The 15,856-nt window shown below is 32.2% G+C and overlaps 1 protein-coding gene across 6 annotated transcripts in view; it reads left to right on the plus strand.

Moving 5' to 3' along the window:
• LOC111057488 (methionine aminopeptidase 1D, mitochondrial) overlaps window positions 1–15,856 on the plus strand; it is a 29,089-nt gene that overhangs the window by 9,750 nt on the left and 3,483 nt on the right. For 5 of the 6 annotated variants that reach the window (XM_039442432.1, XM_022344939.2, XM_022344928.2 and 2 more), the window contains exons 3-6: window positions 3,470–3,671; window positions 12,503–12,694; window positions 14,060–14,210; window positions 14,442–14,552. In XM_039442432.1, the coding sequence (XP_039298366.1) occupies window positions 3,470–3,671; window positions 12,503–12,694; window positions 14,060–14,210; window positions 14,442–14,552 (656 nt within the window). Of the gene's footprint in view, window positions 1–589; window positions 2,453–3,469; window positions 6,824–12,502; window positions 12,695–14,059; window positions 14,211–14,441; window positions 14,553–15,856 lie in introns of those variants that run through there. The other variant, XM_022344920.2, reaches the window with a different exon arrangement.

Genomic DNA, 15,856 nt, shown 5'->3' on the forward strand with positions numbered 1-15,856 from the left:
AATTTGATAATTACAAAGTCGAAAAATCATTTTATCTTTTTGTTTAGAGTTGTATAAATTATGTATTTTCTTCTTTTTAGTTTGCAATATTAACCCCTTTTTTCTTGGAGTTATTTTCAATAAACCAATAGAGTGAGGTTAGAAATTAAGTAGTGACAACAAGCAAGATAGTCGTAAGGTCGAGAGCCTAGAGTATCCTCGACTGGAGTCGCACGATTTGAGTCGAGGTAGTGAGAATTGAGCAAAAACTACGTCACTGTATCAATATCAGATTTTGACTTTACAACGTGAATCTTAGTGTAGCTCTGTACGCAACTGTGTATTCGAGTATATTATTATCTCTACCACATCATAGACGGGAAATTGTGTAGTCACTTCATGATCATTGAGTTTTCTGTACGGTAGCCGTTCCTACTTGGCTCTTATCTTTTCGTTATAAAATCACATTGATCTATCTTTGGAAGAATATTTTTAAATAATTTATCAAATTAATTGACTAATTATCAATCAATCGATTCAATATTTCATGAGAACTGATAATGCAATTATTTTGTTTAAACTGACTGACAAACGACGAAGAATAGTATAGAACTATTTGGTGAGCAGAGCACGTTGTGTTCCATTTTATTATCGAAACTCAATGGCGGATGGTATTGTTATAGCGTGGTGATTGTGTCGTTTGTGTTTTGTGCAGAATTTAGCATAATTGTTTGGGATTCACATTTTTCTAAACCAATATGTATCAACCCGATTTGTATAAAACTGATACCAGTATGTATATTGAATTCCTCAGACACTTCGACTCTTTCTATGAAGAACTTTTCCAATACGCCGGTCAAGCAGCTCTCTACAGTTTCGACGTTTCGAAAAACGTTTGGGAAAAAACCTCTGCAGAAGGTGCTATGTTTGTTTACCGTAGGAAAGCTGAAAACCCGCACAACATACTTATTGTGAACAAATTGCACAAACCTAAGGTAAATTTTATTGAGCCGATAGTTCCAGGAGTGGAAATACATATGGAATGTCCAAATATTCTATACAAAACATTAGAAGGTAAAATTTATTGCTTTATTTTCCAAGAAAAGATTGAATGCTGTAAAATACACCAGGCCCTCAAAAATCTTACAACAGCCTGTGACGATCCTAAGCAGAAAGGTGCAACTGCTCCTGAAGATCCACTTTCGATGATGACTAGGATTGATGAACAGTATAACAAATCAAAAATTACCGATAAAGATAAAACAGCTTTATTGACCAGGAAGGCTCAAGAAATGTATAACAGCTCAAAGACGAATGAAGATGCAAATGCAGATGATGATACGCCGAAAAGTGTCAAGGAGTTTTTCTTCAAGGCATCGCAAGGAACACATTTCCGTAATGGCCAGCAACCTCAGATACCAGATTTCATGGGCGCCGTTGGTCCCCAACCTCCAATTCCTCCTCACGGAATGGGAGCTTTGTCTGAACCTAAGCTTATATCCACTCAACCGAAAGCAATACCTTCTCATGGAATGGGTCCGCTGCATGGACCAATGAATGCACAACCAAACCCAATGCCTCCTCTTGCAATGAGACCGCGTCAAGAACCGATAACAGGACTACAACAGAAACCAATGCTTCCTCTTGCAATGAGACCGGTCCAAGAACCGATCACAGGACTACATCAGAAACCAATGCCTCCTCTTGCAATGAGACCGCTCCAAGAACCGATTACAGGACTTCAACAGAAACCAATGCCTCCTCTTGCAATGAGACCGCTCCAAGAACCGATTACAGGACTGCAACAGAAATCAATGCCTCCTCATGGAATGAGACCGTTGTCGGAACTGGATGAACTCACTGAGTTCAACACATTTCAGGAAGCAATCACTTCAACGCGTTTCAAAACCCAGCAAGAGCTATCCGAATGTGTGCATGAACACCTACAATTTGTCGAGAAAAATCACAAGTCGGCTATTCCTCAACAGCTGCTACCTTCATTTTTTGATCTTCCAAAACATCAGAATTTGAAGACCGAGGATCCTCGTATCAAAACTGCATCAGAGCCTACAGTGAACGTCCAGGAAACTCGAAAAAGTTTTGATTCTATGTGTCTCTCCGATACAATTTCGTCTTCAGTGGACCATTCAGCATTTCCTGAATACAACAAACTTAAATCACGTCTGAACAGATTTCTTCCGACGATTCCAACAATGGAAGATCAGCCCTTATTTAACGCAAGAGAGCCTGCTCTGCAAATATCCGATGGCACACTGATGACTCCCACGATGCTTACAAGACTGACTAAAACGAAGAAGGATGCTGGGGCTCAGCCAGAGTCGGCCAGTCCAATGGAACCTCTCTCGCAGGATCAACTTCTACAAGCTCTTAATTACCTCCTGAAAAGTGATCCTCTCTTCATTGGAAGAATTCATGAGGCCTACATATTATGCTCCAAATCCTAAACCTAAAGGTTTGCAAAAATATTCATATATTCTTTGAACTACCGTAACGTGAAAAATGATTCAAAACTATAGTCACACTTCTATATCATAAGGTTTTTCTTTGCTACTAATAACTATTATCACTTCTAGTTGATTTGATAATTCTTGAAGTACTATTTAATCTTATATTATCAATGAATGCCAATCTACAGTTTCATGTCACTTCTAAATTTCTGATATCATGTCCAATCAATTTGAAAAAGAGGAGGCATTTTATTCTTTTTCACACTAAATCCAATAAAATTTCCAATGTCATGTTGATTCTCATTAGAAATGGATGATCAAAAATAATAGTTACTATGTAGCACATTCACACAAACATAAAATTACTGGTGATGTTAGATTTAACAACATTCATCCACTTTCCAATAATTATATTTCAAAACTATTATCATATCTATGAAACTATTAACACTACCTATGTTTTGTATTATGCAATTTTATTGTACAAGGCTTGTCTTAAATCAGAGATGTTCCATGTTGAAAAATAGGTGCTTATTGGAAGTTGATTGATATTTCATTATATGGTGCAATAATTACACTAAACATTCGCATGGATTAAAATCTTATCAGACATATTGGAGTAAACAATGTGCATAGCTACATGACCGTCTATAAATGTGCTTTTCATTACTTGGGTTCCACTCAAAACTACGTAGTTTTCATTAGTTTCCAATATTAGTTGATATAATTTTACCACAACTTCTCTCAGAAGATTATTGCTAGTGTTCACTCTATTGAATTAGAAGCTATTGCCTGCATGATTGATCTTACGTGTCTATTTTCTCAGACCTCAACGTTTATGGGTATTTTATATAGCAATAAAGTGACCTGAATTATCAAACCAACAGCTTGACACAATACCTGGAATGGTCTTGATTAACAAAACAAACCTTTTTTGTGTTTATATGGTTCACTGAATTTGGCACATATATGATAGTTTCTTTTATTTATGATGCTGAATTAGTTGTATTGTTCTTTTTCAGACAATATTTTGGGCACTACGAGATTGTAAAGGTTGGCAACGTTAGTAGTGTGAAAAAAGTTCCCTCTCACGTTAAAGAACCGGATTTTTTCGTCAAGAAGCCAACCTACCCCGATTTGAAATCAAATGAAGAAATACGAAGAATGAGACGATCCTGTAAACTCGCCAGTTACATTCTCGAAACTGTTGGTGATGATATTAAGGTACACTATAATTTTAAAGCTTGATGAAGTCAATGTACTTTTAAGTTTTTTACCGGATTGTGATACTTTTCTATTAGAAATCATAATCTCTAAAAATATTTTGTGTCCTTCCTATGTGAATCTATAGTTCACCTTGTATTTATCATATGATCTCTTGAATGTTATTTCTTAAATGTTAATATTTAGTGTTTTCAAAAGAGTCTCTTATGAATTAGTCTAATTCATGTAAATGTCGCATTTCATTAAGAGAATATTCATTGAAATATTCATTGGGCTGGTCCCCATTGGAAGGCTGGGCAGCTGAACAATGGAATGTTACCATCTTGATAACTGATCTCGCTGAGCTATATTCAATATGGTAATTTTCAATATTATGTTATCCGTATTGTAAAGTTATATATTAACACTTGTAGACTTGTAGTTGAAGCCCTTAAATCTTACCTTACTTTGTTTGACTACAAATATGTATATATATTTGAGATATGATACTCTCATATAGTCTCATGATGCCAAATATTTATCTGAAACAGTTGTTTGGCTCATTATGGTTCATTAAATTTCAATGTTTGATGAATTCGAAGTTGTTTCAAGAGATTATCATACCAAGCCATGTTTTTTTTTCATTTTTGACATTTTTATTCACAGTTTGTATTTTTCTGATTTCATAGTTGAATGCAAATGTGGTATCCAATTTATTATTTCTATCTCAGTGGTCCGCCACCTGAGATGATTGTATTTATGGGTTAATGTTCCTATCAGATTAATTCAATAAGTAAACGACTCGAGACCCTTGAAAGTGAATGCAAAAATATATTGGTTATGGAGCTTCTCTTATGAATCCATTCATAGTTATAATAACTTACGTTTTTGCAAAGTTCATTTATATCAGAAATATAATATTATATATATCATTATATCAGAAATATTCTTTGATAGTATTTTCATTTTAGTCGCCCCTCATCTGAGAAAATATTAAAAAAGAAATTGCATTAACTATTATAATGCTCTTATGAATTTAGTTATTTCAATGAGTTGACTTTCTGAGGCCCGATATCGGAAATATACTTTGATAGTATTTTCATTTTAGTCGCCCCTCATCTCAGAAAATATTAAAAAAGTAATTGCATTGCATCTTATGAATTTTGTAATTCTATAAGTGAACGACTTGAGACCCTTGAAAGTGAATGCAAAAATGTATTGGTTTTGGGATGATTCCATTCATAGTTATAATAACTTACGTTTTTGCAAAGTTCATTTATATCTGAAATATAATATTATATATCATTATATCATAAATATTCTTTGATAGTATTTTCATTTTAGTCGCCTCTCATCTGAGAAAATATTAAATATGTAATTGCATTTCTATTATAATGATCTTATGAATTTAGTAATTCTATAAGTAAACTACTGAAACCCTTGAAAGTGAATGCAAAAATGTATTGGTTTTGGGGGTTCTCTTATGAATCCATTCATAGTTATAATAACTTACGTTTTTGCAAAGTTCATTTATATCAGAAATATAATATTATATATCATTATATCAGAAATATTCTTTGATAGTATTTTCATTTTAGTCGCCTCTCATCTGAGAAAATATTAAAAAAGAAATTGCATTAACTATTATAATGCTCATATGAATTTAGTTATTTCAATGAGTTGACTTTCTCAGGCCCGATATCAGATATATACTTTGATAGTATTTTCATTTTAGTCGCCCCTCATCTCAGAAAATATTAAAAAAGTAATTGCATTGCATCTTATGAATTTTGTAATTCTATAAGTGAACGACTTGAGACCCTTGAAAGTGAATGCAAAAATGTATTGGTTTTGGGATGATTCCATTCATAGTTATAATAACTTACGTTTTTGCAAAGTTCATTTATATCTGAAATATAATATTATATATCATTATATCACAAATATTCTTTGATAGTATTTTCATTTTAGTCGCCTCTCATCTGAGAAAATATTAAATATGTAATTGCATTTCTATTATAATGATCTTATGAATTTAGTAATTCTATAAGTAAACTACTGAGACCCTTGAAAGTGAATGCAAAAATGTATTGGTTTTGGGGGTTCTCTTATGAATCCATTCATAGTTATAATAACTTACGTTTTTGCAAAGTTCATTTATATCAGAAATATAATATTATATATCATTATATCAGAAATATTCTTTGATAGTATTTTCATTTTAGTCGCCTCTCATCTGAGAAAATATTAAAAAAGTAATTGCATTAACTATTATAATGCTCTTATGAATTTAGTTGACTTTTTGAGGCCCGATATCAGAAATAGACTTTTTGAGGCCTGATATCAGAAATATACTCTGATAGTATTTTCATTTTAGTCGCCCCTCATCTCAGAAAATATTAAAAAAGTAATTGCATTTCTAGTACAATGCTCAAGAATTTAGTAATTTCAATGAGTTGACTTTTTGAGGCCCTTCAAACTTATATAAAGTTATTTTTGACAATGTTATTCACAGTTTGTATTTTTCTATTAATCAAGTTATTGTTATTCTATTATATTTAACAAGTTCGTCTATATTCGAACTTGTACAAGATGTTTATTGTCTCAACATTTAGAAATGTATTTGAGAATGTTCTTATTCAAATCAACTTAGTTACTCCAATTTTTGTTTATCAACACATCAATATCACGAATATTATTGTTCATGTTTAATAAATAAAACAATTGAATCTTGATTTCTCATTCCGCTGAGCAATACTAAGCTTATTGTAATTGTACCTGTTCTGAGTTTCCTTCAAAATGGCTTACTTTTCAGCTTATCATTTCAGTTATTCTTTATTGGCAGGCTTTTAGAGACAGTTTCATCCCACCTGAGTGTATTTCATGTCACATTTTTTACAATATGATAATATCCTTCAAGTCAGTTGATAAGATCACGTCTTATGAATGATATTTATAATGTTCAATGTTAAAATTAATACGATGTTGTAAACCTTGCTCCATTCCATAAAAAATAAATGGTGATTACAATTATAAGATTACTATCTGTGTTTATAATCTAAGATTATTTGAAGTCATTCGTTGAATTATCTGGAAAGTAATTCCATTATTATATTCGTGTTTGTAATAATATCTATATTTGATGTTGTTGAATAAAGGAAATCGTCATTGTATGTTTTGTTATTTCAATTTCTAACGTAGTGTGGTTCCACTAAAATTATTGATGTTTCTAAGACTCTTAATAGTCATACTGAGGCTCAAGCTCATAATATTATGTGGATAGTATGACAAATCAGTCCAATAGGAATATAGTTGAAGTTATGAAATCTCTAGAAGGAAATAGCTGAAGCTTGTGGAATATTTTTGAAATAATGGAGTTTCCGGAATTAATTTTTAAGCACATTTAATGCAATTATAGGTATTTCACTTGAACAATATTCATTATGGATTTAGGACTTCTTTCGGCTTTATTTCTTGGGATGAGACTTCGACATTGAAATTGTTGATCTGTAAAGGTCATGTATTAAACAAAAATCCAATGTTTGTTGCGATAGAATATAAAAAAATTGAAAAGCTTGTATTTCACTCAAACTTATACTTGAAGGGTTAACAAGCCTGTTGTGAATATCATCCTTGGGAGTTGTAATGAATGAAGAAAAATTAAGTTCACTTATAATTGCACTGCATGTCCCAGAGACCAATCCCGGAAACTTATCCACTCTAGCATCTTATTTATTTCCCAAAGTGTAAAAAACAAAAATTGTAATGCTACTCTTTCAACCAATTAGATTTTTTATTAGGCCTAATTTGTAGCATTTATTATTAGAACTTGCTCTTTTTCGCCGTTGAAAAAATAATTATTTAAGCAGTTCCGGTTAAATTTATATCGTGATTAATTCCACGAGAACCAATCAGAAAGGCCTTCTCTAATTGGTCCTCGTGAAATTAATTACTGTTGAACAACCGGGCCTAAGACCAGTCTGAAACATAGTACCATCTAGAATGAATTTGGTCTCCATCTAGAATGAATTTGGCTACTTGGAATATATTCATAATCATTTATTGATTGGAAAACAAAGAAGCTGTGTAGTTGGGAATTTTCAAATATTATACTTTGAAGTTGTGTGCTGCACTTCAGTCAAATCATTCAATTCAGCCATAGTTTGTTTTCCACAGCTCCAGCTATTACTCCCTTACCTTCACAACAACACAAAAACTATTGCTGCTTTACTTGAACAGTAGTAACTCACTTTCTTTCCAAAAGCCTATGTCCCTACTGTAAAAATATCGAAAATTCAAATTGCTAAATGAATAGGACTACCTTACATATTATTTTTTTGGCTGTATAGTCCTACATTAAAAATAATATATATATTATGTTATTCAATTTTAAATAAATATTTATAGCGTCAAGTAAAATATAAACCTAGACTGATTCAACGATTTAAAGATAAAAACCCTATTATTCTTTCATATTCTATCAGAATCAATTTCCTACATTATCATTTAATATGCATAAGAACAATATTTCCATAGCACACTATCCTGTAAAGAGGAAGTTGGAACGATTGTCAGTCTATATCGCCAAATTACTTTGGATTATGACTCAGTTGCTTTAATAGAATGTGCCAGTAATGTAGTGAGTCATTAATTGGATGGTTAAATTCCTGTTTTGATATGGAAGAAGTCGCATTCTACTTGTGAACACACTTCCTGATACTAATAGTCCAAGGAGTAATAAAGGAAGTCAACAGTCAAAGATTATAGAATGAAAATAGTACATTTTTAGTGTTTCTAATTTTTTTTAATAGATTTACTGATTCAAAGAAAATTGTTGTGTTCAACAAAAAGAAACAAAATGTATCTTTAACAAAATTCGTTTTAATTTTGTTACTAAAAGTAGACATTGTAATTTATAATTTTAATTTAGTATGGATAAAAATGTAGAAAATTATATTCTATACACTTTGGCTGCAGTGATATTATTTTACATCTTCAAGGGATTTTACAGTAAAGCTATATTAGATTGATTGGATAAATTGAAAATGTTTATTTCATGAGTATTAATACTCAGTATTTTGAGACTTCATAGTATCTTGAAAACTATTGCTTTCTTTCCAGTACTATATCCACATTTCTATGAAATTTCTGAATTATTTCGAAATTATTAAGCTACATGAATTTTCTTGACTTGTGGAGACTCAGGAAACTTTCCAATGATATCAAAATCACTATTCTACAAAATATTGAAGGAAGCCGGCGATATCATACTTGATAATAAATTACACGCATCTGATTATTGTGGTAGATTCATCAATGTACTTCTGCATTACTGCTTCAATCTAATTATGCGCAAGTACCGTACATAAATGTAACTCCATCACTAGAATTGATAATATAATTTTGAAAAAACAATGATTCAGCCGGTGAAAGTCGAACCAATTGATTTGATTCACAAGACGTGTAACAATTATCTACTAGTATATGGTATGGAATAGGCCTATCTATAAAACTCTCAATTTGTAAATTTAATGACAACAGGAGTAGTAGAGGTGTTCTCATAATTCACTTCCCAACTGTATCAAATTTTTTACTCAGTGGATTTGAGGATCATATCGAACTAGTCACAGCCTTCATTCTCCATTATCAGTTTTTGAATTCATATATATTTTTTCATCCCATTAGTCATCAAATAATATAAGACATAAAACTTTTCCAACAAGGGAAATAAATATAAAATTTTGTTAAAACTCAAGTGTCCACAATTACAATAGTCATATCATGGAAGGCTGACTGGAGTTCATGCTGCTGGAGAAGTGGCTCGTCAGTGGATCCAGAACATACTTGAGTGTATTATCTCTTTTCTGTTTAGGGCTACATAAAATATGAATAGAAATACAAATTTCAGTACCCTTATTGTATTTTATCACATGTTTCGACATTCTTGCCATTTTCGAATGACTTGAAAATGGCATGAATGTCCGAAATATGATAAAATAATTCCAAAAGGGTACTGAAATTTGTATTTCTATTTGAGTCTATTAGTATTTAACATATTAAGTGTAAAAGTATTATTGACCTTGGCCTATGAATGCATATGCATATATTTATTTATTATTCTATTTTTTTACAAGAAAGCACTGAATATAGGCCTATATCACATTAGTTGATTTTTCAAGTTACTGTTTCTTATCTAGAGAGTAGAATTATTCATGTGGCAAAATGAATTAATTGAACTAGAATTAGGTAGATTGATATGTGCTAACAAGGAAGTAAATAGTTTGTCTTTTTGAAAATAAGTTTCTGATGTCAGTAGACGAGGTAAAGTTTCAATATTCTTCTTTGATACCTACGGTTTTAATAGTTCTCGCGACTAGAAACTGAGAAAGTAATTATCTGAGAATTAAATGTAATTGATTTGATAGATAACTAGATGCAGTAGATCCCTACACACGTGGTAGATAAAGCATAGTTTTGGTTTGCTATGAAGAAAATTCATTACAGTACATATTATTTGTTTAAACTTACAAAATTTAGAATAAGTATCCTTCCTGTATTTTTTTCTGAAATATATATATTTTTAATCAAATGTAGCCTATTCATAATTTACTCTTTAATTTGGATAATTGTGAAGACAAATTATTAAATTTTCTCCACAGACGTATTGGAAGCCTAAGTGACACCTATTTTGAACATTATAATATTATAACATTTTAAATGATAGTGGAATCAAACAGCTAATAATACAAGTTACATCGTTTTCTTGATGCGACACAAAATATTAGAACTTGTAAATTGGTATTTTCCACACTAGTACAAGGTGCGCCAGAGAAACTTACTTATTTGAAAGGTCAATAAAAACAAAAGTACTTCAGATATTGTTTTATAATATTTTTTTATATGAGAATACAATATCTCAATTTTTTCCATGCAGTCTTGAAAATGAGATCAGACCAATGGCGACCCCCATTGCGCATACACTGATGAAGTCGATTTTTGAAATTTCGTTGCAGTATATCAATCGGTATGTTGGCAATGGCGTCGCGAATGTTGTTCTTGAGGTGTGCTATGGTCCGTGGTCGATCAACATAAACCAGAGATTTCAAATAACCCCATAAAAAATCGCATTGACGCATTGCATGTGGAAATGAGCCTTGTCACTAAAAAAATGACGGCGTCTTCATGCAGGTTGTCAATCAGCATATCACAAGGCAACGAAATTGCGTTCAGTCAATTCTTGAACAACAGCCAATTTATAGGGATGAAGTTGAAGGTCTTAATGGAAAATTTGTCGAACAGTGGAGTCAGAAATTGCCATAGCAGCTGCGTGTTTGCGAGCCGAACGCCTGGAAGAACGCACAACTGACTGCCTCACTCTTTCGATATTTTCTGCAGTTCTAATGGTTCATTGAAGTCCATTTCTGGGTTTAGCGACACTTCCACACTCCTGAAATGAGTTGACCCACGACAGAATCGAATTATGGCCAGGAACGAGTCTGTGGGGAGGAATTTCAAATCGAGCGCGGAAGGTGATCGACCATTAGAAAAGAAGCTCCAAACTGCGAAGGCCTGCTGCTCTCTAGACCAGAGCATGATGGCTAATTTACTTAAGGAAGAATAAACTTGAGAACCTTCCCCTCCAGATGCGCCCCCTCCTGCCCCTCTACACGACCAATTAAATGTATGAGAATTTTTTCAAATAAGTAAGTTTCTCTGGCGCACCTTGTATTATTTAACTAATATTATTAGTCCCTTCATGCAATAGGCCCCAGATCTCATTCAATCAGATTGATTTCATTTATCAATCACTCAGACTGGTTCTTATAATTTGACTTGTACCTCATTTCATTGTTGCAGAAGGAGCTAGTTGAAATCTAATGTAGATAATTATTACTACACATTAGAATTAGGAAATTACTCACGAATTCTGTAGAATACACATGATTTGTGAGTTATGTTTTCACCTGGATGATCAATATTTTAGAGCAGCTTCATGTGTTGAATGATTCAGATCTCTGTATCTACTGAAATTGATTTACTAATTATTGGTCTACTGTAACTGATGTGTTGTTTGAAGGCTATAAATTATTTGAAATATTAGAAAGTTTTATTATTTAATACTGTACAGTTAAAATCATTGCAGAGATCTCATTACAATTCATGTCAGGGGTAACATCAAACCTAAATTTTCAACTATCAAAAGCAAAATTGAGTACATCCACTGAGGTGTAATACTGGATCAATTAAAATGCAGTATGCGCGAAGACAATGATTTGTTGAAACTTTATGAATGTTATTTATGATTTCTGTGTTAGAGTCATTGCTAAACATTTATATATCAATAAAATAAAAAGTTATTATCTAGCCAAGCTGAAAAAATTAATAACTCAACCTAAGTTCATATCTGGCAATTAGTTTTATTTAGAATAAGAATGATTTGTATTCCTTTAGTGCACACAAACAATGCTATCGGAAACTTCAACAATAATACAACATACATAATACATTTACAACACATAAACATATAAATCTACATTGATAGAGACTACCAAGTACTTTTACCTATGGTTTCCAAAAAATGATTCTCTACTGGCAGCTGGAGGAAATCAGAAAGTGAGTATAGTGGGTACTGTAAGAGAAGGTTTACCAGGTTTTGTCGGAATACTGTTGAAGGCAAGTTTCTGGCTGAGTCTGGCAGAATATTGAAAAGTTTCAAAGATACATGATTAGGACTAGTTAATACTTTTTTCAGTCTTGTGTGTAAGGTACATCTATTTTTGTTTTATTTATGTGGTGAGTGTCTATTTTTTATGTATATTGCTTTCTGATCATTATGGATTGGCTCAATTCAGGTCGGTATGACAACAGATGAAATAGACGAGAAAGTTCATAATATGGCAATCGAAAATGGAGCATATCCTTCACCCTTGAACTATAAGGGCTTTCCAAAATCATGCTGTACATCAGTAAACAATGTGGCATGCCATGGTATCCCAGATGATAGAAAACTTGTGGATGGAGATATTATTAATCTAGATGTAACGGTATGTGGTCAACATTTGGTTAAATCTTCAAGTTTCGCATGGAACCATTTAATTTTGAATGTGTCTAGCCTACTATACTTTCAAAAGGGTGGAATTGAGAGTTTGTACTTTCATATTCCTTCAATTAACATAATTGAATTTTCTTGTCCTTATGTGAATTGAATTTATTTCGTTCTTGGTTATCCATCTTATTTTCACTGGAATTATTACTACAGTATTGTATTCTTATATAACTTTCATGTTAAAAGAGAGATAACTTTATGAGACTCACCCTCATAACCCTAAATACTTTAGTTTCTGTTTGGCTTCAGAATGTGTATAACTTTAAAGTGAAAAAAACAATCACATTTTTTGGTGTGGCGACAACCATTCTTTGTTTGGCTTGAGAATGTGCAACACCAGCACGAAACGGTCGTCGCCACACCAAAGAATGTGAGTGTTTTTTTCACTTAAATATTATATAAGAATACAATAGTATAATGAATTTATTTTGTACAAAACAACTTCTAAGTTACAAGAAAAAATATTTACTCTTACAACAAATTTCACAAGAATATGTAAAGAACAAAATATTTTTAATTTTCAATAATCAGCAAATTTATACAATTCAATAAATTATTGAATAAATTTAATAATTTATTGATTTTCAGCAGATGTCACTCATCACATCATTTACTAATATTTTTCACAATTCTGAACAAGATACACTCACAATAATTTACTCACAGGAAATTACTAATATTATTGGGTATTTTCTGAAAATAATTCAACTAGAATGACTGATGAACCAGGAACACATTATCATACATGGTTAAATTCAGCAATATATGCTAAATATTACTACAAATAGTACAATAAGTAATAGAAATAGTATTAAAAGAATAAATAATAACAATATAGGATCCATCACAAGCAAAACACATGCAAATATTGATAATAATTTATATTTTATATTGTTTTCACTATTCTGTCTCTACTATTTAGTTAATGTTTATTATTTTAATATTTCTTTTCTATAGCCTGTACTATCCTGATATGGTCTCCAATCATGGTATGCTATTATCATATCATATACTCAAACTGTTCTCAAAAAGAGTAGTTTCAATTAGAGTTCAGTTCTGCTCAGTTCATAGATTGAAAGTAACTCATAAAGTACTTTTAAAACATAGCACAGTTAAAACAATGAATTAAGGTTTGAAAAGAAAAGTAGTTTTTCTCCATCAACGTATATATTTTAGAATCCTTCTTCCTGAGCACATGACCAATATTTCTCTAACTTGGGAAAAATACTGATATAAAACTTGGAGAATATTTTTTCATGTTAATTTTAATAACAAAACATTCATTAATATTTTGTTCTTCCAGGTTTGTTTAGATGGTTTTCATGGAGATTGCTCAGCAACATACTTAGTTGGAAACGTAGATGCACCTGGAATCCATCTTGTCAATGTAACATATGAAGCACTTCATGCTGCAATCTCTGCATGTCGACCAAAACAATATTTCACTGTGATAGGTGAGTGGAAGTACTAGTTTTTTATAACAATTCTATTATTCAGAAAACAATGGAAATATCCAAGAAATATTTTATTCCTATTTATTGTATAAATCACGGTATCTGTATTTCAGCTTGAGGAGTATGTTTTCAGACATCACTTTGTGTGCCAAATATCTCTAAACACTGCAAATAGTATGTTAAATATGATTGTGTTATTCGTGTATAAGAATCCCTGATTTTTTATTTTAGGTCAAATAGTTGAGGATATTGCCATACAGAACAAGTTGGATGTTATTTCCTGCTTTACTGGCCATGGTATAGGTAGATACTTTCATGGACCACCTGATATTTATCACTGCTGTAAGTGAAATATTTTTTAATTACTGAGAAAAATATATGTTAATTGTATACATTACTTGGCTTTTTATGTGTTTAAGCTTGATGAATTCATCCTCAATGTTCTCTGACATATGGTGTAAGGAACTGACAACGCTAAAATTAAATGAAAAATTCTACTCTTCAAATTGAACGTTTCTTTAATAAAACTTAAACATTACTGACTTAACATAAACAAGATAACAAACTTTTTCTGTGAAGGGTTGCCAGGCAACAAATGTTAATGATATGGTAGCCATGGTTCCCTTCACACTCCCCCACCGTTTAAAAAAGAGCTATTGTTCCTTCGTCTCAAATTATATGGCGAGGTTCTTGTGATGGTTTGATCCCTACCCCCGGGCACATAAGATGGGTCATCCTCCTCAGATTCTGGCACTTCCTGCTCCAGGTTGTCTACCTTCTCCTGTTCGCCTACAACCTCTTCAGCAACGTGACTGGAACTTGGTCTCTTCTGATCCTTGGGTTTGAGGCAAGGTTTCAAGCGGTTCACGTGAACGTTGATTTGGCGACCATCGGGCAAGATCACCATGTAGTTCACTGGGGACATCTTCTTACTTAGTATTGATTAAGTTTGATTATTAGTCCAGGCAATGAATGCTCAAAAAAGGGTATAGAGGGAAATGTTTGGAAGACAATTTTTGATACCGCAGTTCTGTTTATGGTAGTAAGGAGGTAAACATATAAAAAGTCCCTACTCCCTGTGCTAAGGGGGTGGGGGTGGTTTAAAGGTACCATTTTTTGGTTTCTTGCATAAAACAAAAAACTATGTATCTTCCTGGGACACTACCTCCCTGTGCTAAGGGGGTGGGGGTGGTTTAAAGGTACCATTTTTTGGTTTCTTGCATAAAACTAAAAAAACTAAGTATCTTAATGACTTGACTGTCATATAACAAATTGAGGCTTACATCATTTCCTACAATATTCATTTCACAACTTTTTTATATATCCTCTAGTTTTCGAGATATCCGCTCTTGAAGGTGTGACATTTTTGAAAAACATGTTTGCCACCAATTTTTTCCTATTTTTGCTCTTATAAATTTTTAAAACTCGACGGGAAAATCCATGTTGATTATGAGCTTATAAGGAATTAAATTTTCTTCAATTTGATGTATATTTACTCGCTTTTACAAATTTCCCTACACTTTTTGCAGCAGCTTTACTGTTGAGTGTGAAATCTCCATTTTTGCAACAATATACCCATTGACAAAGCAATTTGGAGGGAATGTTTTAAACAAAATTTTTGACTTCGCAGCTTTGTTGAGACTAGT

Source organism: Nilaparvata lugens, chromosome X, assembly GCF_014356525.2.
Source record: "Nilaparvata lugens isolate BPH chromosome X, ASM1435652v1, whole genome shotgun sequence".
Lineage (NCBI taxonomy): Eukaryota > Metazoa > Arthropoda > Insecta > Hemiptera > Delphacidae > Nilaparvata > Nilaparvata lugens.